The sequence below is a fragment of the Pelmatolapia mariae genome, linkage group LG15 (genome assembly GCF_036321145.2).
Source record: "Pelmatolapia mariae isolate MD_Pm_ZW linkage group LG15, Pm_UMD_F_2, whole genome shotgun sequence".
NCBI classification, from domain to species: Eukaryota; Metazoa; Chordata; class Actinopteri; order Cichliformes; family Cichlidae; genus Pelmatolapia; species Pelmatolapia mariae.
The window spans coordinates 33,663,468-33,689,177 of NC_086240.1; the positions used below are offsets into that span (position 1 = coordinate 33,663,468).

A 25,710-nucleotide genomic window follows, 5' to 3' on the forward strand; every position below is an offset into this window, starting at 1 on the left:
GAGTAAAGAACAGATACCTGAAAATTGTACTTAAATACAGTAACAAAGTATTTGTACTTTGTTGCTTCCCACCTCTGACGATAATGGAGAGAGAGACAAATTACAGTGATGGGCAGCATGGCTGTCTGCGGTCACAAAATCAGTCCTGGCATTTTCAATCCAGATGATTGCTCAAAAAACAAAGACATATACATACATATACAAATATATATATATACATACACACAGTTTTGAAACAGTTATTCTTGTTAATCAGGTTGTTACAGTTGTTGTTTTGTTAGTTCTTAGCTGCACTGCACACATGTAGCAAAAAGCTACAATTTGACCATTAGCCACTGCTAATAGCTAAAGTAGCCGTTCACTTTACTTGAATCCTTTACTTGCTCCCTTTCAGATTACGTCCTTCATCTATTTTCTCTCCTTGTTAATTTTACCTCTCGCTTTCTCATCCTCACAGTGGCCTTTCAATTATGCCAGACTACCAGTCCAGTCCTATTCATGCCAGTTTTTTGGTTATATTTTTTTTTACAGTTGTTTCTCAAAAATACTCCAATTTTAATTTTGAAGCAAGTTCTGAGCTTTCTTTTCCCCCAAAACGGATCCTTGTCAGGAGTTGATATTTTATAAATGTTCAGGAACTTTACAATAAGTAGTCCAATTTTCTGTTCAGTTTTTTACAGAGGAAATTTAAGACATTCATACTTGTGAATTATTAGAACCCTGATTTAGTCAATTAGTCTTTCTGGATGTTTGGCCCTGTTGTGGAAATCCAACTTAGATTATTTGCTGGAGGGATTTTTACCCCTCTTGAAAGAAATCCGATGAATAATTGGTGGAAATGGTTGGTTGTTGTCATGTTTCCCTAAAAGGTCCAGGGGATGTGGAAAAGCAACAAAATGTGGTTAAAAAAAGAAAACGTGAAGGCAACATTGTTAGATTAAAGATTCTTATTAATCTGTACTAACTAATCAAACTTAAAGAGACAAGTCGCCATCGCCTTTAAAAGAATGGAAACACAACAAAGCTCTGTAGTCGGTGACTAAATATAAAAGTAAGTCAAAAAGTGCTACCAGAACATGATTAAGCAGCTACCACACACAGGTCACTGGCTGCAAACCAACAAGACTCTCTGGCACTAGAGCGCCCTTTCTCCAGCCTTAAAATCTCCGCCTTAATTGCTTAGTAAAGTTGGCTGGGGAAAGGAGGACACCTAAGGCAGGAGAAATCAAAATCCCTACAGACCCTACTAGGGTCATAACAGGTGGTATAAATGGAGGTCTCTCTGAAACCTGTGGGAGTCCCTCTTACCATGAAGTGTCTTCAAAGTGCTCAATTTTTAAGATGGCTACATTAACCATTGGTGGATTTGTGGCCTGAGATGAATAATTAGTTGTATCTGGACATTTGGCTTCTCAAGACAGTGGGTGTATAACAGAGGGCCACATAGTTTAGATGTCCAGACAAAAAAGATTCAAGGAAAGCTTGAACATTAAAAAAATGAGTCTAGATAAATATTTAAAGGGATAACATTTACCTTAAATGCTCACATGCTGGTCATATGAAATACCTAGAGCCTTCTAACACCACAGGAGTTTATGAAAAGGGCAGAAATTATATATATATATATATATATATATATATATATATATATATATATATATATATATATATATATATATGCACATATTTATTTTATTCAATGCAACTGTAACTTTTTTTTCCCCTCTTATGAACACACAACAAAGTAGTTTTGGTGTTCTGATCAACTGGTAGCTATAATCACGAAGTATAAAAATAATCGTCCAATAGGGAGGAAAAACAGTTTTTTTTTAGTTCAGTTATTACCACACCCTGAAGCACTTTTATCAAACTTTAATGCCAGTTTACCTGTTCACCGTGGCTCATAATCACAGCATTTCATGTAGCATAGCCACATAAATTTAACAGATTATGTACCATCATCATAAACGGTAACCATTTTGGTGTGGGATCATGTAGCACCTGTCAATTTATATGATCATGTGGAGAGAAATGATATGGCGTTGTTGAAGACCATACTGGATCCCCGGGGTTAAGCGTCCTCGAGTGGTTTCTGTTTTTGCCCCTCTTGTCCTTTATGGAACATGCTGTTGAGGTCACCTCCTTGGCTTACTATCAATATACTTAGCAATGTACCATCACGGGCAGGTGTAAGGAACAGGAAAATTCACACCAGGGTTTGTGGAAATTTAAAGTTTTAAGATGAGTTTCACTTTAGCTTTCATGGAACTAAGTGGCTGCCATGTTTCTACTGTTCTTAAATGCATCCATAGACCCACCAAGAATCATTCAATTTACTTAAGGGAATAAAGTCCACTTATTATGTATTCTGTTCAAGACTAATTTTGTATCTTTTGTAGTTTCCATCACTTTGTATGAGTTTTACTTTGCTCAGAGACAGGGGCACTGCACTGCTTGCATTTAAAAACAAATAATTTTGTTGAATTTATAACCAACATTTTAGTCTGCTTTTCCAGTATCATGCTGCTGAATGTACTACACAACACTGAGATTCATGCTTTCTTTTCATACTGTGATCATACTGGGTGTTCTGTGCAAACAGCTATTGATCTGTCGTTTTGGCACCCAGACTGTTAAATGTCATACAGCTGAATGTGTTCAATGCCTGTTTGCTTTCTAACCACTTGATATGCAGGTGTACATACTGAGTATTTCAAAGCTTTAAATGTACAGCTTTATGTAAATATATATTGCAAATACAATTGAATACTGTGTGTCATTCTTTGCTATTGATCACTGCTCAAGTCACTTTCACTTGACAAATGTCCATGATTTTTATTTGTATTTAGATGTTTGTAGTTCCGCCTCTCTACAATCTGAAAATATACAGCCTTAATCTTACTTTATATGCAATATTAAATTTAAATTTGACCTTTTTCTTCATGGATATGTTGGTAAGTGTTAAATCTCCTGTTGATAAGCCTTTATTATTCAAGTGGTTAAATGTGAAATAATACCATGCAAAGTTGGTTTGTGTCCATCTAACAGTGTCAGTTTCTTGCAGATTGTCAGTAGCCTTCTGCCACAGTGTCGTTCCTTATTCACTCCCCACAGCTGAGGGTTTGTCCTTCTTAGCACTGATCACAGGTAACAGCAAAGGCACGACATATCAGCAGGTGTGTGATATCTCTTGGCAAGCATTCTCCATACATCGCTTTAAGCTCTGAATCCAAGATTAGATTATAATGTTGTTATCACCTCTAAGTTTCAGTCAGATTCTTTCACATGCTCGCAGAACAAATTAAGAAATTATTAGTGCTGTCAGCGTTAATCTCGTTAAAATGACGTTAATGCCATAACCGCATTAACGCGGAAAATCTCTGATGGCGAGTTACCGTGTATCGCCCCGTGCGTGGGGCTGCACGGCGCTAACACGTTGATGCCGTGCAGCCCCACGCACGATTGGTACTAATGCCTGTGTGGGTTTCTCTGAGTACTCTGGCTTTATCCCACAATATGTGACACAGATAAAGTACTTAAAACACTGTATGAATGGATGGTTTAATGTGGCTCATACTTTAAGGTTCTTTAAGGTTTAAGTTTCTCTGCACTCCAAAATTTGGAGGTGTGAACGTGGCAGTGTATCCCGGTAAGAAGAACCAATATCATAACACTGAAAAAAAAACTAAAGTTACCAAATGAGGAGTGAATGAAGCCCCATGTTCAACATGCAATCTTTGTGTACTTGTATTGATGTCATAAATAGAATGGTGAATCATAAATGGATTGGTGCCGATATATTTCTACTCTTACTGGTCTTAATCTGTTTTGCATAACGTCTCAACAATGGTTTCTAACTCAAACTCTCATATCGTCAGCAGTGGCAGTTCCTCGACCCTCTTCAGTTGCTCAGAAGATGTTTGTGAGTCTTCATCACCTGTTGAAAAGAGCCCATAATACCAGATTGTGATACTGTCATCCCAGAAGAACTGCAAAACCGTTTCTGCATAGACTCGACCTGAGAACTGTTCCACAATATGTTTGGTTATGTTTACTTTGAAAAATCAAAAATATTACTGAGACAGTTTCTACTGCTAGGAGAGCAACATGAACCACAGTCCCTCTTTATCTGTGTATCAACCCATTCAGTGCTGGTCAGATCCTCCATTTGGGTCATTCACTGTGGTTATTATGTCTCAGTTGGCTTATTGCCCAGTTTTATTATGTGATCGCAAGATAATATTCAAAGGAAGAGGTTAGCAAAAAACAAAGAGGGATAACTACAGATGAAGAAAGTAAACAGGGGTTTTAGGAAGCAAGGTGTTTGAGTTGAATCTGAGTGACAACAACACCCAGAACTACAATAATACAAAGTCAGGTGAAGTTTAAAGGTTTTATTTGTTTTGCAAATGATTTAGATCATTTAATTTCAAACCTTTTAGATAAAATGTATTTCAGAACCTGCTAAATCAGTGGTTCCCAAACTTTTTTTGCTAGGCCCCCCTATGTTTTACAAGAAAAATGTTCGCCCCCACCCCGCGCGCACACACACGCACGCACAAACACATCCTCCAACCACACACACCCATATTTTGCTCCATTGCGGTTTATTTCACACCTCAATTGAATTTAGTAAACAATTAAGCAAATACAAGTAATCTGCAATAAATTACAGGTAGTAAGGAAATAAACTACTAACTCTTTTACGCTACGTCCGCACCTACACGGGTATTTTTGAAAACGCAGCTGTTTCGTCCACACGTAAACGGCGTTTGGAATCAGATTTTTTAAAACTCCTTTTTTGCGTTTACGTGTGGACGAGGAATACAGAGTTCGTCATGCAACGTCAAAGGTATGTGCCGTTTTTCACGTCACGCTGTGCGCCACGTTATTGTTTACATGAGATGAATTGCAGAATGGCAGATAGATTAACAGTATTTTGTCTCTATCTTCAGGTTTTACACGCTTACATACACACACGCAGTTACTGTCCCTCTATTTAGAAAGGCAGAGGCGTCACGGTGTAATTATTTTACATGTAGTTGTTTTTTTTTCCTGTGTAATAATATTCAACATTGCTATCAATACATTTTTCAAAAAAATGTCTCTCTGTGCAAAATGGGTTTAAAAACATAAACAGCTGTGGGATACTGTTAGTCCGTGATTTAGACAGGGGGAACAAATTGTGGCAGGATCAGCCTGATATTATTTGTATCCCGCTGTAACTTTACTGTGTAAAGAGCTAACATCTCCAAAATGTCAGGAGTAGTTAGTCATTACAACAAGTGTTTGTGAACTAAAAATCAAGAATGTGGGACACTGTTTGTCCGTGATTTGAACAGCCCAGCGCGTGCTCCCGATGAAGGGAAAACCAATTCTGCAGGGGAGACCTACCTTGGCACTTGTGCAGGTGAAGCCAAAGGGAAGATATGCTTCACCATATTTTCTAGTCTTTGGCTTAGAATGAAGTTGGTTTGGAAACATATTCAGCGACGCTTCATCTCCTGCTTTGCGTTTGTGGAGGCGCCCCGTGCTAGCAGTTTTTTCACCTTTTCGTACCGCCCCCCCCCCCCAATGGCTCTGCGCCCCCCCCCCCCCCCCCAGGGGGCGGCCCCCACACTTTGGGAAGGTCTGTGCTAAATAAATAAAACAAACGTCACAAGACCTCACACATCTACATAATTTAATAATTATAGAAGAAGAGCATTCAGAGAGGTTCCAATTGAACTTTGGATAAAGGGTAGTATTAGTTATGTTAAAATAAAAAAAACAAGCTCACTGTCTGCCTCAATGTTAAGATGATAATAAATGACTATAAAAGCAGAAAAGTTCAAGTTTATCATTTTGTCCACATCTGACTGCAGCCTCTCTCTCACCTCCGTCTGCTGCGCTTTCCATCCTTGTGATCCCAGTGTTTTTCCCAAAAACCATTCCCATAACAGAGTATGGTTAAACACTCATTTGCACTTCATAAAGTATGCACAAGGCTTTTTATACTAGAAAACTTGTTGCTTGTTTTAAACTTCTGTATAAGGTATAAACATTTACTACAACTTTTTTTTCCATTTCTTCTCCGGTCAGGTTTTATCACAGCATTTCTTTAAAGTCCAGAAAGCTGAAGACATCACTGGCTTGGAGTCCAAGGGGAAAATATCTGTATGACTTAAAAATGACTAGCAGTTATATATGATAAATAAATAAATATTAGGGAATAGCACCATTAACAGATCTCACCCCTGTCTCTCTTTCTGTCTAGTTGGAACAGATTGTGGAAAAAGACACAGAAGACTAGTCAGTAAACTATGTTATTCACCTGAGTTCTGCTATAATACAGGCTTTTAAAATACCACCCCAAACAAAACGCTAACAACCAAAAACAACATTTTTTCCCAGTATATTATCTTTTAAACAGATAATATTGTGATTATGTGACTATTATTGCTTTAAGGAATTTCACGCATATGTGCACATATTTAACTGAACCATCTGCACTGTTTTGACCAATCTTGGTGGCCACTCAGACCAAAAATGCCAGGTCTGATTTTTTTTGTCCCAGTCGAGCTCTGATTTGGATTGTGGAATTTGGTGTAAACAACATGAAAGAATGGATCAATGTAGGTCACCAGCACTGAATATAGAAATACCTCAGAGACACAGCTAAACACTCCTCTGGGTCAACACAATGTTTGTCCTTGAGTGGCCCAGACTTGAACCTGATTAAACATCTCTAGAGAGATCTGAAAAATGCTGTACACCAACACTCCCCATTCAACCTGACTGAGCTCGAGAGGTTCTGCAAAGAAGAATTGAGAAACTGCCAAAGGGGCTTCAACAAAGGCTATGAATACTTACTTACGTAAGACTTACGCAGGTTGGTGGAAGGGTAGTTTCCTAATCAGGGGAGCAGTCAGACGTTGAAAACTATCTTGACATTTTGATAACCAGGTCTATAAGTGATAGTGAAGTTAGGCGATAGTAATTAATGAAACTTTATGGCCTCAGAGTCTACCAAAATGTATTGGAGAGAATGATTACGGGGATGACATATCTTAGCAGGTATTAACGTACTCGGTAGGGAGAAGACTGCCAATATCCTGAATATTTATTGGCTGGCACAGCCTTTTGGCCGCACCAGAGAAGTAGCCACAAAATGACCTTTTGTGCCACAGTAAAGACACTCACCCACTGCAAGGCGTCCTCTGTGGGTTAGTAGAGAGAGGCGAGCATGGCCGAGCAGCATGGCTTGCTTGCCTGACTCTTCTTACTAGCTTCCTCCGTTACTCCACCCTGATGGAACCTTTACTGTGTCTGACTTTAAATGACCTCTTTCCACAATGAAACCAAGAAAGTCTTGGAAAAGATGAGAATATCATGAAGATTGACAAAGTTGTTAATGATCGTTTGAGGGTCTGAAATTTCTGCAGGAGCATTTGTTAAACCAAAAGACATTACCAAGTACTCAAAGTGACCCAGATGTGTATTAATCGCTGTCTTCCACTCATCCCCAATCCTTTATTCTCACCAAATGTAAGCATTACTGAGATTCAACTTGGTAATAACAGTCGCACTCCTGGAGCAACTCAAAAATAGAGGTAAGCAAGGGTAGAGAGCATTTATTCTTTGTCGTTATCTTAAACCACGGAAGTTCATACAGGGCCAAAGGGACTTGTCTTTCCTCTCTACAAAGAAAAAAACCTGTGCATAGGAGATAATGAAGGGCAGATAATTCCTTGTACTAATGAGTCAGTAATGTACAATCCATGGCTTCATGTTCTGTCTGTTGAACAATCATCTGCACCATAAGGAAGAGAGAGAGCTAGATCCTTACTGAACATTTTGGCTAGGTCGTTAGGTCGGGCTTGGCAAAGGTGTCAGTTTCAACTGAGGGAATGGCTGACTTAAGGTTATGTTGGTGGCAGCAACATTTCTACCAGAATTTTTATTTTTGCTTTTAGTATGTGAAGGTTACATTCACTAAGCCACGAGTGTCTTATAACTAATGTGAGGTGGGGGCCTCACCCTACTGCCAGAGTGAGAGAGTCACAGGTCAAGTCTTATGGGTGACATCAGGGAGATGGGCACCATTTAAAGTGGAGACTTGCAGAGTTTCAGAGTGTTGTTAGAGGTATTTTTGAATTCAGAGGCAGGGAATTAATAATGAAACTTTGTTAGGCCCCAGAATCATTATGGGTGTTGACATATCTGAGCAGGTATTTAAACCTTGGGTAGAGAGGAGTTATTATTTATTTTGTAAATAATAGCCAAGGCGTAGCCAAGTGGCAGAGGGCTTCCACTTGGGTGAAGCCAAGCCAAGACAACTTTATTTATTAAGTACTTCAACAACAGCTAGCACTGACCAAAGTGCTGATCATAAATAAGAAAAAATATAAATGCTAAAAATAAAAATACAATATAGAACACCAACATCAGAAAGACAACAAAATCCGAATAAAATGAACATTTCTGTACTGGGTTAAAAGCCAAACCGAAAAGCTGTGTCTCAGAGTCTCCTCTCTGCTTTTCGTAGATGATGTGATTCTGTTGGCTTTATCAGGATGGTGGCCTCCAGCTCGCACTGGAGTGGTTCACAGTCCACTCCAGTGCAGAAAAGACGAGAATCACTCGTGGCCATCTGGGAGGGGCTCAGAGTAGAGCTGCTACTCCTCCACATTGAAAGGAGCCAGTTGAGGTGGTTCAGGCATCTGACAATAATGCCTCCTGGGTGAGGTGTTCTGGGTAGTGCAGTGCAGACCCAGGACACACTGGAGAGATTTTATTTATAAGCTGGAGAAGCTGGCTAGGGAGTGGGAGGTCTGGGCGTCTTTGTGTAGGCTGCTGCCCCCGCGACCCGGGTAAACTGAAGAAAATGGAAGGATGGATCAAAGCATTTTGTTAACACTATAAAAAGGTGCTAAATAGTTCTTCTCTTTACTGTGGAGGAGAGGGTCGCAGTAAACCCAATGCTTGTCTGACAAGGGTGCCTGGGGAGGTGATTTCAACACACAGCGAAGACATATCCAGTGTATCAGATATCCTGGCAGCAGTGGCGAGCAAGAATGAATGAAAATGTAGTCTAAGCTGTGCGGTGCACTTTGGAGTGCTTGGACCCTTACATAGCTGTTTTACACCTCGGCTTCGGACAAATCACATGATGATTATTGGGTTAGTGACCTTCAGGACCATCTCCAAGGTCACAAACCAAGTCTGGGTTAAATGGGAGTCTCCATCAGTTGTTAGAAATGAAGAGGCTCCTTGATCCGAGCTGAAATGTCGCCACAAACCAAAAAGACGTCCCTCAGACTACTGAAAACAGAATGGGCTATTTCCCCTATACTGTAGTGACAGCTGTGTTCTTAGTTATTGTGTACATGAGGTTAAACTGGCGTTCACAGAAGCAGGAATGATGAAACGGCACGCTTTGACTCTTTGCTTTTATTCAGGTAGCAGCATCAATCAGCACTGTCCTACTCACACACTGCAGCCCCGCTCAGCCCTGCAAGGCTAACAGATTACACTTCACACAGCTGAAGACCAAATATCATACAACAGTCACTTAGATAGCTTCTTCACACTCATACACACTAACCTGCACCAAGACCTTGTGCAGCTTCCTGTACAGGGTGAGAGATCACTGTGATGTGTGTGAGAGAGAGGCCTCTAGTTTCACATCAGTATCAAGTTTGTGTGTCTCTGCTAGAGTCCAGGGAGTTTTTTGGAGACTAGGACTGAGTGACAAGTTGCTGCCTAATGACGCGTTCACTCTGATCCTGGCTGGGACCTGACAGAGGCCGCTGTGCCTCCAGCTGCTCAAAGTGGAAGAGTGAATCCATAACTGCAGCTGACTGCACCTTCAGTTAACAATTTTTACACGCCTAACTTGCAGGAAGAAGGACTGATGTGGATTAAAATACATGTGTTAGTTTTATTAAATTTTGGTTGCTTAGGTAACAGGTTGCTTTACCACCACACTCATGACTGAACTACAGCAGGCACCAGGAAACACAAGGGCAGCAGCTGTGCTCAGATAATCAGATTTTCTTTTCCTAGCTGAGTGAAGCTGCACAGAAGAATTTGAGCCATAATTATATCAGGGTGAATTCAGGAAACGTGGTTCAGTGCTGCCTTTATTTCCTATGACAGGAAAGCAGTGATGGTGTCCTATAAGTGGACTGACAAGCAACACAGATCATCATCTACATCCTAGTCAAAGATATATATATTTTGAACAATTTGTTATATCCATAAATGAACTCTTCTTGAAATTACCTTTGCATGAAGTTCATCCCTGTGTGAAACGCTTTGTAAAGCAGACTCAATAAAAATTAATAAAAAAAGGTAAATGGACTGATTCTTATATAGCACTTTTCTACTCTCCTGGAGCACTTTATACAACACGCCACATTCACAGAAGCACTTTCCTTTCAGTGCTTCCTAGCTAAAATTCACACACTGATGGATGCTTGAGAGACCTTGCAACTTGGAGCCAGGGATCAAACCATTAACCTTGCGATCAGTAGATGACCTGCTCTTCCTCCTGAGCTACAGCCACCCCAGGATGATACCTGGGGTGGCTACCTTATTAGGTATTGCTGTATTGCCAAGATTAAATAATTTGACTACAGCAATGTGTGCAGTGCACAGGAGAAGCGATCGGACCTTTACACAGCCGTTTCACACTGTGACTCCTGGGGCAAATCACATGATGATTAGTGGGTCAGCAACTTTCAGGACCATTTTAAAGGTGACAAACCAAATCTAGGTTAAATACCGGGGTTCTGCTTCACTACTTCTTTCCTCACCTGACCTCATGATGTTTTCCACTGAAGTCATGTGAATTGGAAAAGACAGGAGAATATTTTTTGCACTATTTGACCAAGACCAGTATCATCATATTATCATTTTTTTTTCAATATTTTTTCAAGTATTCCATAATATCCATGTCAAAACGTTCAGTTTCACTTTCACTGTATTGATTACAAAATTATTCCTGCAGTGATTTGTGTTCCTTATGTCTTTAGACCCGTATCTAACTTTAGTTTTTCTTTATAATATCATACAGGACATTAATGCGCAGCAGTGACTTGTTATCAGGACTCTATGGCTGCCAGTCTGTCCACAGCCTCTCCAGATAACATGAAATTAGTGGCACAACATTCATACCAGACCAATAATAAGTTGACGATACACCAACTGATGGTGTGACACCTCACAAACAAGAGAGCGCACACTGGCACTGTGTTATTGGCTCATTTGGCTGCTATAGTATCATTGTAGGGTCTTTACCTTACATTAAAGCACCTTGAGGCACCTATTATTGTGATTTCGCGCTATATAAAAAAAAACTGAATTGAACTGCTGTCAAACTAGAGGCCAGAGGGAGAAAGAACGAGTGTGAGGAAGAAAGTGCTTGGGACTCTCCTAACTGGAACTGGTAGATTTTTACAGATTTCCCATCCTCCCATCAACCATTTAACCCTCATAGATAATGCTGATGTAACCCAGAGTAAAATCTGTTTTACTAGCATTTAGTAATTTCCTGCACTTATTTCCTGCCATTGAACGCATCACAAATACATGGCTTCAACCACATGACTTTGCTCAGCCAATCGGATGGCATGTAGGTCATAGTAAGCCTGTCCCGGCTTCCTCCCGTCAGATGCGTGGAGGCAAGCCAGGTGACAGAGCTGTTGGGCCTTGTTGCTGCACTCTGTTATGGGAGGCAGTTAACTAAGCGACAATGCTTCCATCTGCTGTCACATTCTGTAGTCGTACCAAAACAGAAGACACACTACAGGGCTGATGTGGAGATCCCCTGAATATTAACCAAGCGGATGGCCTCCAGCCATTATTACACTTTTAGCTTATTTGTCATACGAGTAGGAAGATTTACTCTGATCTGTATCAGCCATGAAACAAATTCAGCAGCAGCAGATGGTCAGATGGCTGCTACCCTCAGTATCTGAGTTTGTCTCACTCGTCACAATAAGCTTTTTTAACTCTCTGTCAACATGTTGACCTCTTTGTCCTGCTGCCTGCAGATTGGTTGCATTGGAGCCGGGGCTGTGCTGTCAGTCATACTGCAGCTTCCTGTTACTTCATAGTTTTGGAAAGCTTATTAAGTCCACAATGCTCTACACCCTGCTAAGCACTGTCCTGGCAGAACACACACACACACACACACACACACACACACACACACACACACACACACACACACACACACACACACACACACACACGTATCTACCTTCACACACACATACAAACACACACCCACACACATAATGTTACACATAGCCATAACACTGTCATTGGTCTTAGAAATATGGCAAGGCAATATTTTTGTTTGCTGTCTATCACATTCCATAACTGAAGCTTGAGGCCCACACACCTGGGGCCCAGCCCCAGCAGTCCCTTGTGCGATCATTCATAGCTTTAACATCCTGGGAGAAAGAAACACTTCACAGATTTTCTCCTTTATCCACAACTGATGACAAAGTTGGAACAAAAGAGCCCTTGCATTGTCACACTCAGTGTCCAATGTTCTGAGGGACTTAAGTCTCAAAGTATCCCCAGGACCCACACAGGCTTCCGTTCACACTATGCTCCCCTCGTGCAGCCTGTGGAGCATGTCAGTAGTTCAAAGTTGGGGCTATGAGGGTCCGCAGTGGTGGCTAGCTGTTGTTTTCAGCCGTCATGTACTTAAGGGCGGCAAAACCGTACCGCCGCGACATGTTCTGTTGGAACTCCTCCTTCAGAGTCTTCAGGCAGACCCGGTACTGCTTATTGGAGCGGAACTTGGTGATGTCAAAGCTGGGTGCGTGAGGCATATGGATCATGAAAGCATTGGGCAGAACCACAAATTCATACTCCTGTGGAGAGAAAAGAACAAACTTTCAGTCTGAATTCCTCAGGAATCACCGTTCATACCTGAGTACATCTGATCTGGTAACATGTAACTGCATGTGCCACATTCCTCTTGGTCATGCATAAGAAGCTAAAATTCTCAGTCGAACTGAACCGAAGTGCGCAGTTAACATCATTACTATTCTCATATTTTCAACAATGAGCAACACCTGTCACAGGACACACACAGACATTAGATATAGTGACAGTAAAAATTTTATAAACACAATATAGTTTCTATGACTTTTAGAAGTTGCATTTTTATGCTCCAAAAAAGGCTGTTCGCATAAAGTCCTCTAAGACTATTATTAAGCACTTCAGTCAAACCTGACCTACGACCTCTTAAAATTAAAATCCAGTCATAATGAGTTGCATACTGATTTCTTCTTCAGCTAAAAGAGAACAGAACTTGTCACTGTAAAGCCATACAACCTGTCCAATCATTTGACCGACTGAGCTTTTGAGCTTTTTTTATCCTGAAATCCTCAAAATACAAAAATAAATGTGGTTAAATTACACAGTGGAAATCAAAATTATCTTAAGTTATCTTAACATTAAAAAAGTGGAATATAGTGGAAAAGGATTTCATCATTTGAAAATATTCTGTATCACATTATAAAACAAACTTAAATGAGAAATTTAAACGTTTTCCATCCATCGACTGCTGCTTGTCTGGGTTACAGAGACAGTTGTCTCAGCACAGATGCCCAGACCGCCCTCTCCCCAACTACTGAAAAATTTCCTTGTTTAACTACCTCCTTGACCTCATGCCCAGGGATAGACCAGTCATCCCTTTTCCCCACAATTTGCCTCCTCAAAGGAAAGGATGTCAGTGGGCTCAAAGAAACACTCCTAATAAGTCAGTTAATAAATTGATAAATTTTTTTACTACTCGGAATGCTTGAGGTGCTTTTTCCAATATCTTAGCATCTAACATTGTTTCACACTCTCGCACTCTGATGGGAACAACGTGGGCTTCAGTATCTTGCTTTGATATGCAGACTTGAGGAAGTTGAGGACTTGAGGGAGTGAACCCCCAACCTTCCACATGGTAGACAATCAGCTCTACCCCTCAGTCCACAGCCACACCACATTCACCACCTAACGATATCCTTATATAAAGTCAGCAGCTCTCTATCCTCACCACATACAGGTGAGCTGGAAGATGCTTCTCTATTCTGAGTCACTTGACAGTTTGTCAGTTTGCCTTGACGTCAGTTAAAAGTCTTGTTCCATAGCATCACCAAACCCAGGTTTTTGCTTCAGCTACTGCCAGAGTCACCTGTCAGCTGACTGTTCAGCGTATCCTCAGAATATAAGCTTGAGTATGAGGCCTATCCAGCGTCTTCCCCCACAACTTGACTTAACTTGCCACCAGTTGGTGATGAGTTGTGCTGATCAGCTATGCTTTTAACTTTGCTTGAGGTCCAAAACACCAGTCTGAACATGGTTGTGGTTTGAACGATTCTTTTAACTGCTGAGGAGAGCAACTGCTGACTTTTCTCAGAGGAATGTTGTCCTGGTCTTATCTGATAGAGGATTCTAGCTGCTCAACAGTCCTGAGGCTCCAGATGTTCTAAGCTGGCGAATGGTGTGGACTCTTCTGCTATGAAGCCGTGCTGCTGGAATAGATGCAATATGCAGTTTAGCATCGTCCTGCTAAACTATGATAAAGACACCTGCTGTTTTTAAGTTGCTCTAAAACCTGTATATACCTTTCAGCACTGATGGAGCCTTTCCAGATGTGTCAGCTGCCAGTTCCATAGGCTCTGATGCCCCCAGTAGTATCAAAGATACAGGCATTTGAACTGAGCACCGATAAGCATCCAGATCATCCCTGTCCTCTTTAGTCCAGAGGACGCAGCGTTCATGTTTTCCAAAAAACATTTTTTTTCCGATTTCTCTGACCTAATATCAGTTTTCCACTTTGAGCTTTGGTCCATTGGAGACAGCAGTGTTTGTGGATCAATGTTACAGATGCTTCTTATCTGCATGATGGAGCTTTAACCTGCACGTACGGACGGCACACTGAGCTGTGTTCACACACGGTGATTTGTGAAGTGTTGCTGAGTCTGTTCACTGATTTCATCACAGACTCACGCCTGTTCTGCAGCGCTGCCCGAGCCCTGAACATCACAGCCATCCATTACTTATTTTTGGCCTTGTCCCTTGCACACAAAGACTTTTTCAGATTCTCTCAGTCTGTTGATGATGCCATGTAGTGTAGACAATGAGATGTTCAGTCTTCACAGTTTAGGAACATTACTGTGTTATTGTAGGATCTTTATCTTACAGTATAGAGAGCCTTGAGGTGACCGTTGCTGTGATTTGGCGCTACATAAATGAAACTGAACTGAATTAAGCTAGTTGCAAAATTTGTAGATACATTTTTCTTCCTGTATTTGCTTCTGAGAAACACTCTTTTTATATCCACTCATGTTACTGACCTGTTGCTAATAAGCCTACTGTATGTTCGTCCAGTTGTGAGTTTAAACAACCGATATGTTATTATATGACTTAAAGAGATTTTCAAATCACTGGATTCTGTTTGTATTTACATTTTACACAAAGTTACAATTTTGGGAGTAACTGAGGTTGACAGTGGGAGCACTGAGTTACCTGTGCATCCAGCTCCATAATGTGAGCCACCTTGTTCCAGCCAAAGCCCACAAAGCGGCGGTCATACTCAGGACTGTCCCTCCTCACCATAACATAGGGCTCAAAGTCAGCCTCCCACTGCACTCTGTAGGGAGTGGTGGCTGTCCGCCATTTGGCAAAGTTAGTTGGTGCATGGCCTTTAGTCCACACATGATATCTGTAAGGAGAAAAAAGGAAAGTAGTTTACCAGAGCAGAAATGCACTCTACAGTTCCTAAAAAATTAGGTGGTACTTTGGACACAGGGATGCAAAAAGCTCTTTCTCTAGCGTAGATGTGAAACCTGAGTCTTTTTTTTAATAGAGTTTTTACCCCACTATTCAGACCAAATCATTTTTGATGGCAGTACAGTTATCTCCATATATGTGAGTGCCATAAGACCATAAGATAAAAGACGTATGACAGGCTGCAAACTCAAGGTGGGTGAAGCAAAGTGAATATGACTCAAAGAGCCTTGGGCACCCATAGAAACTGCACACAGGAGAAGCCATGTAGAGTTTTTACCAGTATAGTGTTGCATCTGTACTCACACTAAACATACGCATATAATTATCTCCATGTCTGTGAGATGAAATTACATTTTCATTAATTTATGTCAAAATTATTAATACCACTATTTTGTGAAACCAGCTTCTTATCCTTCTGTTCCAGATGTAAAGCAGAAGGTTTGATTCACGCTGGTTTTACTGGATGCCATCTGTGCCTCATTGCAGCTTTCTGTTAGTGCCACTCATGTCTTATGTCTGTACTGAGCACCCCTGGTCCGCCTTCCCTTCAGAGTAGTGGTGTTCACACTGCTCTCGTCCTCTAAGTTCACTGACAGAACGTATCTGCAAATCTACTATTTTTTTCTGGTTCACATACCTTCTACGACAGACAGGGACAAACATGTCTAACCTGAAGGTGAAGAGTGTGCCCATGTCCAGCTGAGACAGCAGCTCGGCTTTAGATTTCGGGTATGACAGTCGATACCGAAGTGTCTCAAAGGCGGGAACCACTAGAGCTTTCTTGGTGTTGGCCATGTCCAGCTGCACCACAGACTTCCTGCACATAGACGGTAAGTGATTGTTCACAGTGTCAATGAGGAATGAGATCAACATTTAGAGCTGTCCTTTGGTTTTTACTTGATCAACTTACCTGAGATACTCATAGAGGCTGTACATAGGCAAGAAGTCAATGTCTGATAGGAACATGTAGGGTGTGTTGACGTGTCGCATGGCCACATTTCGTAGCAAGTTGACTGGGTAGAACTGACCCTCCTTGTAGACAATGTGGTAACCGACATTCCCACGACTCATCAGCACCTCAGAGCCCTGAGCATAGCGAAGGAACTGCTGGGCTTCAGCATCTGACAAGTACAGGGCGAGGCTGATGGGGCCTTCCCAGTGCTTACAGATGGCCTCCAACATCTGGAGCCTACAAGACCAGATCACAGGCATAAATGACATCACCAAATAACTTATTACATATAGAGGATATATATATATATATATATATATATATATATATATATATATATATATATACATACACACACACACACGCATCGCCACTGGAGTATTAGTTTTGTCAGCCAATGACAAAACATCTGCTGTTCTTTCATATTAGAGAAAACAGCAGGAGATCTTGCAATGAAATACAGCTACTGGATTGCAATATTTGAAATGTTAAAAGGGAAGTCTGCTTGCTAGCTGTGGGCAGTTCTTGTTCTGTTTTGTTCACAATGATTATTCTCAATTGATGTTAGAATAAAAACATGAAAAGTCAATAAAATAATTAAGAAGTCTTTTTTATAAACCACATATTTCTGTCACTGGCAACCACAGTGACTGAGTAGTTGAGAGTGGTGGCTGGAAGTTGCAGGTACTCACTGTGAAATTGATTGGTGAAGCCCAAGTGAGGCAGGCCTAGAGGCTGTCAGTGGTAATTAGGGTAATTAGGAAAAAATGTGTATTTCCTGACTAGCTGGTGAATAGTTGCAAGAGGCTGCTTGCTGTAGCAAAGTGAAATTGATTGCAAAGGTGTATAGAGCACTCAACCAAAAACCTCCTTGTATTTGCTTTGGTTACAAACAGATTTCCGTGGTTGCCCATAGATAGTATGGAAAACACTGACTGGTCTCAGAGTCTAAGCAGTAGTGAAACCTTTAAAACTGCATTGCACACCAGAAATGGAGATCATTCCCCTTTAAAGTAAAAGATGAACTTTTTGAAATGTGTTAGTTTCTGTTAGTTAAAGCTGAAGGCAAATTTTTGGTTTGACTTGCACTTTTCCAAGTTACGCTACCATTCGGTGGTTAGCTTTTATCGGGGTGACCATGTTTCAGGGGGTTGGGAAGCTCATCTTGTAACCGGAAAGTTACCGGTTCGATCCCCTGCTCTGTCTGTCTTGGTCGTTGTGTCCTTGGGCAAGACACTTCACCTACCGCCTACTGGTGTTGGCCAGAGGGGCCGATGGCGCGATATGGCAGCCTCGCTTCTGTCAGCTGGGCAGCTGTGGCTACAACTGTAGCTTGCCTCCGCCAGTGTGTGAATGTGAGAGTGAATGAATAGGGAATTGTAAAGCGCTTTGATGGTCTCGAAAAGCGCTATATAAATGTAATCCATTATTTTAAGTGTCGGCAGACAATTCGATTCAATTTTATTAACAAAGCGCCAAATCAAAACAACAGTTGCTTCAATACCCTTCAAGTCCCTAAAATAATACAAACTGCCATTTTCCATGCAAACTATAACGAACTATGGCAATTTACTAGCGGCCAAAGCAATCACAAGGATGTTTTCAGTGCAGCATCGTCTTTGCAGCCAATTTCACCCAACCACAGGGAGCAACCTCCAGCAACCACTCAGCAGCCATCAGGAAATATTCATTTTCCTCTAGTGACCAGATGTTGCCAGGGGTTCACAGACTGGTTTTTGATTTTGTTAGTAAGTAAGTAAAGAATTTTAATGCTTCATTCACTACATGTATGTTATACAGTCAGTTGTTGATTGTTCATTTCACTTTACTATGTTGATGTATTGTCTACTTTGCTAGCAGTCAATTTTAGCAAGCATTTTAGCAAGCATTCCCCATCATGATGTGAAAATCAACCTTTTTAATGCCACTATATCGCCTTGATCCAGATTATTGCTGAATAAGAGGAAAATAGAAAATAGATGAACTGATCCCACTTTCCGATGTTAATCAAGAACACATTTAGACTCCAAAATTATTAACCTAGAAGCTTCAGAAGTTCTGGGGGTAGTAATTTTTACTGACTGTTAAATACTTTTCCCTGGTCTATGAATGGCTAACCTTTAAACATTTCAGGTAGGTTTGGGTATTTGGCAGTATCACAAAAGCTGCAAACTGAAAAAGAGCTGTTATTGGAAGGACGTTTGCTTCTGCTTTTTAAGTATCCTAGTATTCTTTGGTAGTGCAGGACTATATATATAAACCATTAGCCTGTGAGGAAGACATTGGTAAATGATTGCAGCCAGGCTCCAGTACATATCTGAATTCAACTAGAGTTGTCCCAAAAGCCTAAAGGGACCTAGTTTCTTAAGCTCAAGCTTCAGCCTTACTGCAGCAGAGGCAAACCATTGTTGAGCTCTATAACAGGAGATATGTAAATATATTTCTCCCCCAATGTCATGCCTAAGAGGTTTGTTCCTTCGATCTTCATCAGTCAACAGATTCGCCAACACAGCTGTTTATTGTGTTTGTTTGTTTTTAACCAGGAGCAGCTCTAATATGTTTTTTCTTAACATTTTCAATGTCCTAAAACCTCTGGAAGCCTTCCACTTCATTGTTCTGCCCACTTTGAACTAAACACACCTGTGTAGCCTCTGTAAGTGTGGGTGTAAACCAGCACCTGTCCATAGAGAGTTGGGCGACGAGAGTGACATCTGTGTTGTCAGAGCTGGGTTTATACTCATAGTGCAGGAAGTAGAGGTGTGTTCGATGGACAGTGAATCGCTCTCGACGAAACTCGTAGCACGGATCATCTTCATCCAGCTCTGACAGTGTCTTCTGGAGCTGCAGATAGAGAAAGATAGGAAGAATAAGTTTATAGACCAGAGAGACAGAATCTCAACAAAAAAACAAAAAACAAAACTAGACAAAACATGCATGTCACTGAGTGAAATAAGTATTTGATCACCAAGCAAAACATGTCTCAGTACTTGATGGGGTCACCCTTTTTGCTGGTAAAACATTTCTCGTAGTTTGCACACATCTCAGGAGGGATTTTGTGTTACCAATGGTAGTCTTGGTGACTGTGAGCTGCATTCAGCTGCTTTCAGATGATTAACAAGCTCCTCCTATGTAGTTCTGGGCTCATCCACCACCTCACTCTTAACCATCCTCACCCTACGAGGCAAGATCTTGCAAGGGACTGTGGCTGCAAGGTGTTTGGTATCTATGGGAGTGGTAATCCCTGAACCATATGGTGGAGAGGGGTGAAAGGAGCAATCAAGCTGAAGGAGGAGTCCTATCAGGGTTGGTTAATTCAATTAAATTTTATTTATACTGTGCTAAATCACAATAACAAAGCGCTTTCAATTGTAAGGTAAAGACCCTACAATAATAAAGAGAAAACCCCAACAATCATATGATGAGAGTGGGAAAGAAAAACCTGGCATGACCAGGCTCAGGGAGGGTGACACGGTACTGTGAGGCCTGATTACTCAAGACAGGGAGCCAATGAAGAGATGCCAATATAGGAGAGCTATGCTGTCTCTGTCTATACACTGTCAGTACTCTTGCTGCAGCATTTTGGATTAACTGAAGGGAGTTTTTAAGACAACTTATAATAACAAATTACAATAATTCAGTCTAAAATTAATAAATGAGTAAACTAGTGTGTCAGTGTCACATGATTTTAGAGATCTTGCACAAATGAAAGAAAGCAGTCCCACATATTTGTATGTGCAGTGAAGGACATATCCTGATCAAAAACGATACAAAGTTTCCTTTCAGTGTTACTGGAGGCCAAGGTAATGCCATCCAGCTTTGCAGTACAACACTTGTCAAAGGACAAGTGTTGTACTGCAAAGCAAACAGGGATGACAGACTAAGGTTGGTGTTCCCACAGCAGCAACGGGAGCAAGTTTTAAGATTGGGGCATATTATTCCGTGGGTGGGGCATCTGGGAACTAAGAAGACAGGGGACCGAATTGCCAGGAGGTTCTATTGGCTAAGTATGAACAGAGATGTTGAGGAGTTTTGCCAATCTTGCTCAATCTGTCAGCTGGCTGGTGATAAAAATGTCCCAAAATTTCCTTTAAAGCCTTTACCTGTTATTGATGTTCCATTCAGTCACATTGCAATGGATATAGTGTGGCCGCTAGAGTGAACCCAGGCAGGTAATCGCTATATATTAGTGGTTTGTGCCTACATTACCAGATATCCAGAAGCATTTCCCCTGGGGAAATTACAGCTAAACAGATAGCTTATGCTCTCTTGCAGGTTTTTATTCCCAGGTGGATACTCCATCTGAGATTTTGACGGATGATGGTTTTGAGTTTCTTTCACATACCCTGAGGCAGGTGTATAAGCTTTAAGGTATTAGCAGTATTTGGACCCCCAAACAGATGGCTTGGTGGAGAGATACAATCGAACTCCGAAAGCAATGTTGACAAATTTAATCTCAGCTAATGCTAAAGATTGGGACATGTGGCTTCCTGATTGGCTGTTCGCTTATAGGGAAGTGCCTCAAGCATCAACCGGCTTTTCACCTTTTTCACCTGCTCCTTTATAGCAGGCAGGTGAGAGGACCATTGGATGTTCTGCAGGAATCCTGGGTGAGGCCGAAGAAAGAGGTGACGATCGTGTTGGACTGCGTTCTTCAGATGAGAGAGAAAATGGAGCAAAACACCAAATTGGTGAAGAGGCATATGCAGAGTACTGTTACAACAGGGCTGCAAGGGAGAGCTCGTTCAGCCAAGGACAGCAGGTACTCTTACTACTTCCTACTGCTGAAAACAAATTGTTGGCTAAATGGCAAGTGCTGTGCTAAGAAAGCAGTTCAACAACCTATGAGATCCAGATGCCAGAGAGAAGAAATCCAAAACAAACATTTCACATCAATCAGCTAAAGCAGGGGTGGGCAACTCCAGGCCTCGAGGGCCGGTATCCTGCAGGTTTTAGATATCACCCTGGGTCAACACACCTGAATCAAATAATTAGTTCATTAGCAGGCCTCTGGAGAACTACAACACATGTTGAGGAGGTAATTTAGCCATTTAAAGCAGCTGTGTTGGATCAAGGAAACATCTAAAACCTGCAGGACACCGGCCCTTGAGGCCTGGAGTTGCCCACCCCTGAGCTAAAGGAATGGAAGGAATGAAAATGGAAAACCCAGAATAATCCAATCCAGCAGCAGTTGTTGTGCAAACTGTGGCTGAGGAGGATGATATCAATGAGGAATTTATGCCTGTTGGGTTTAACTCTGCCTCTCTTGACCTCTCCCATCTCTCTGTAACTCAGCAGGAGGAGTTGCATGCCATTATTCCTGCCGAGTTATTTTTAAGAAGAAACCAGGGGCGACAAACCTTGTGGAGCCTGACATCTGCCTGAAAGAGAGTACACCAATATGGTAGAGAATGTACAGGATTCAGCAAAAATTGCTGCCAGTTTTGGAGAAGTAGGTAGTTCTGATATTGGATTTGGGGGTTACTGAGCCCTCAACCAGTGAATGGAGCAATCCTATTGTGATAGTAAAAGTTGTAATTGTAAAAGAAATTGTAATTTTGTTTAAACTCTGTTCCAGTGAAAATAAAAGCATTCTAAACTCAAGTGGATTCCTTGGAAAGAAAGGTTTCACGATCTCCACCAATCCATGAATTAATTTGCTTTCAACTGACAGCATGGCAAGAGCATTTAACCTCTGCTGTCCCATGGTGTTGCATGTGAAGGTCTTAATTCTTTTCCACTTTATAATCACTTCTGCTGAATCAAACAGAGGCTTTTCAAATTTTAGCAGTGACACTCTTTTAGATAAGGCATCCTGAAGGTTGTTCTCAATTAACTCGAGCAGAAACAGAGTATTTCCTGTGTGCAACTCAAAGAGACTGTACAGTGACTTCATCCTAATTTTGATCGCTCCTTCAAGTGTGACACTGGGAAATTATGTGACAAACTTCCTCCAGAGAATACAGTCCATTATTCTCTGGAGGAAGTCGGACGGAATAAGGTGACCACTTTTGATAAATGTCTCCTGTACCTGCACGACTGGTATTCTTTCTCTCTCAGTCAACCCACTCTCTCTAAAACTGTGTGTTTGACTGGGTGATCATGGCCATTTTTACATATTGCTTTTCGAGGACATACATAAAATTAAACTCTGGTGTCAGCATAGAAAAACTGTAGAACCTGTAAAAATGAAGATGCTTGCATGAATGAAGATCTCAGCTCAGTCTGGATCTTATCCAGGCATTTTTTCCTATCCACACAATTCTCCTAAACAGCGTTCACTGTTCTGCTGTTGGAATTCTATAACAGTCACAGGTCTGGGTATGCGCCTATCTGTTAGTAAAGCTCTTCTTTTTGGTGACTTTGGGGGGGTGTTAATGCAAATAAACCTGCAAAAATAAAAAAATACTTCCAAATCAGAGAGTCTTGTTGAGTGCTGAAGTGCCCACTCCTATATATATATATATATATAACTATTGCATCATCATAGGTCTGCACAATTAATTTATTCTTGCTATTTTATTGCTTGCGAGTCATTTTGTCCTTAACCTAAACGAATGCAATTTCACATGTGCTAAAAAGTTTCTGCATGTTATGATTCTAACAAGAACATACCTGTTGTCTGCTAATTGCCGACTGTGAAGGTCAGTGGCACTTTTGTGTCAGTCTGAGCCACTGACTTTGATCATTAGCATTATTTTCGACATGTAAACAGCTGCTTTTGTGTCTGGCATGGTAGATAGACTGGTGCTTATGCTATACTTTCCTACTCTGCCTTAGCACTGAGCACTTTATACAACATGCCTCATTCACCCATTAAACAAGCACTATCTATGCTGAGATTCTATAGTATATTTCACACTGTTTGTGTGCCGGGGATACAAGTTTCACCTGGTTGGAGTTTTGTTTAAGTAAATGTTTCTCACTGTTGACAGTAGAGGGCAGCAGGGTGCCTGCTGTGGGACTGTTATGGCAAGACACACCTCTGTTCATTCTCCTATTCTACTGATTAGTAATGGCTCCAAAAGCACAAAAACTCATTAATGAACACTGAAGTTTATCCTCTGTTACTCCAGGCTATGTTTACAATGTCAAATATGTAACACTGTGCTTACTTGAGCTACTCTGGCTAAAATAAAAATTGCATAGATATGCTACAAGCACAGGTAATGTCTTTTAACACAGAATCATTGTCATGGTCCTGGGTCATTTTGACCCAGTGTTCCTAGTTTTTCTTGTGTTTTTGTATTTTGTTAGTTCATTATTTATTCCACGGTTCCTAGGTTGTTTAGTTTATTGGATTCCCCCCTTGTGTCTCTGCCCTCTGTGTCTCCCTCTGTGTCTGTGTTTATATTGTGGTGTGAGTTCTTGTGCCGTGGTTCCCTTCATGTTTGATTCTGTTATGTTTTCCATGTTTCCCCAGCGTGTCGTGCCTGCGCTCTCCCTCGCTCCCTCATCTGCCTCTCCTCTACTCCCACATCATGTTTCCTGTTTTATTGTGAAGGTCCTGCTTTTTCATGTTTATTCTGTTCAGTCCAGTCGCCCCTGTCTGGCTATGCTTATTCGTGTCAGCTGTGTTCCTTGTGTGTTCTCACTTCCTTGTTATCCCTCTGTGTATTTAGGTCAGCATCTCCCTCAGTCCTCTGTCGCGTCCTCCCTCATGGCTGCGCGTCTCTCCCTGTGTTTCCCCATGAGTTCATATTCTTAGATTTTCCCGGTTTAGTTTTGTATCGCTCCCTCTGTTCCCAGCAATAAAACTGTATTTTGAATTCACGTTTTGCTTAAGTGAGTTTGCGTTTGAGTCCAATTCCTGGTTCATGACAATCCTCAGATCAGATCACTTAGTTTTAGATTTTCTTTTCAGTGTTTGTGTGTTAATTATACAAAGCAGGTCTGAAGTTATTCAGACCACCCCCCCAACAAAACATTTGAATACTGTGTCAGTAGCCAACTTGACTGGAAACACGTAAAGAATAAAAGTAATATGAGTCATGTCAATAAAAACTTTAGGAAGTACAATACATATGAATATAGGTTTCTTCCTTCCTTCCTTCCTTCCTTCCTTCCCTCACCCTCAAAAGATGACTATCCCTTCCTGAGCCTGCTTCTGCTAGATGTTTCCTCCTGTTAACGAGCTAAGGATAGGAATTCATAAAACCTGGTGCACACCTCAGAAGCAGTAAAGGCATCATGAGTGTAGGTGATGCAAAATGTCCATGTGCATCCACTACAGAAATTTGAGCAAAGTAGCCTCAACGCTAATGCTAATGTCTGACTAGCCAGCATACCCTGAACCTACCATGTCAGGTATTAATTTAATGTACTAGGCATAGCAGTTACATCAGGAGATGTAGAAACTCTCATGTATGTTGTCAATACTAAGTCAAGAGTTAAGAGAATTCCTGACTTATGTTTCAATTTATAAGAAATTTACTCTTTGTTCGCTACAAATGTAACTTGTTTCTAACTAAATGGATGATGGCAGTTTGAATCCCACAGTGGTTAAGCACCATCTCACTACACTGACAACAGAAACAGAAGCACAAAAGTTCCACATACATTCTCACTGTTGTGGTCAGCCTCACTGGGACAGCCGAACAGCTCTCGTCGCAGAAGGTTGCCATCGTACTCCAGAAAGGTAAGATAGAGATTCCGGAAGAATTCCACATGCTTGTTCTTTACTCGCAACTTCTTTGGAGAGTTCCAGTGGATCACCTGTTGAGGAGAACCACAGAGAGAGTGGTGAAGAAGCTTCTGGTATCATCAGGTTCTAAAGAATCAGAGCAATAAACCAAAACATTTACACTGCGCTTTGCCAAGAGTTCAGAACAAAGTTACTACTTGTTGTTAACACTTGTCCGTTATTTGGCTATAATGAGAGAGCAGTGAAGAAAAGCCTCATTATACCGTTTCCTAAGATGTGAAATTACTTCACTCAGTGCTTTAGACAAAGGTGCCATTTCACCAACCGC

General features: G+C 41.2%; 1 protein-coding gene across 2 annotated transcripts in view; it reads right to left on the reverse strand.

Moving 5' to 3' along the window:
* Positions 1-8,269: 8,269 nt before the first annotated feature.
* The window catches only part of large1 (LARGE xylosyl- and glucuronyltransferase 1), a 55,321-nt gene continuing 37,880 nt past the window's right edge, over positions 8,270-25,710 (reverse strand). Inside the window, exons 10-16 of one of the 2 annotated variants that reach the window (XM_063494567.1) lie at positions 25,298-25,453; positions 21,283-21,390; positions 19,419-19,582; positions 16,700-16,978; positions 16,460-16,606; positions 15,526-15,721; positions 8,270-12,872 (exon numbers count right to left, since the gene is read on the reverse strand). In XM_063494567.1, coding sequence (XP_063350637.1) covers positions 12,675-12,872; positions 15,526-15,721; positions 16,460-16,606; positions 16,700-16,978; positions 19,419-19,582; positions 21,283-21,390; positions 25,298-25,453 — 1,248 coding nt within the window. In that variant the 3' untranslated portion in view covers positions 8,270-12,674. The remainder of the gene's footprint in view (positions 12,873-15,525; positions 15,722-16,459; positions 16,607-16,699; positions 16,979-19,418; positions 19,583-21,282; positions 21,391-25,297; positions 25,454-25,710) is intronic. The other variant, XM_063494568.1, reaches the window with a different exon arrangement.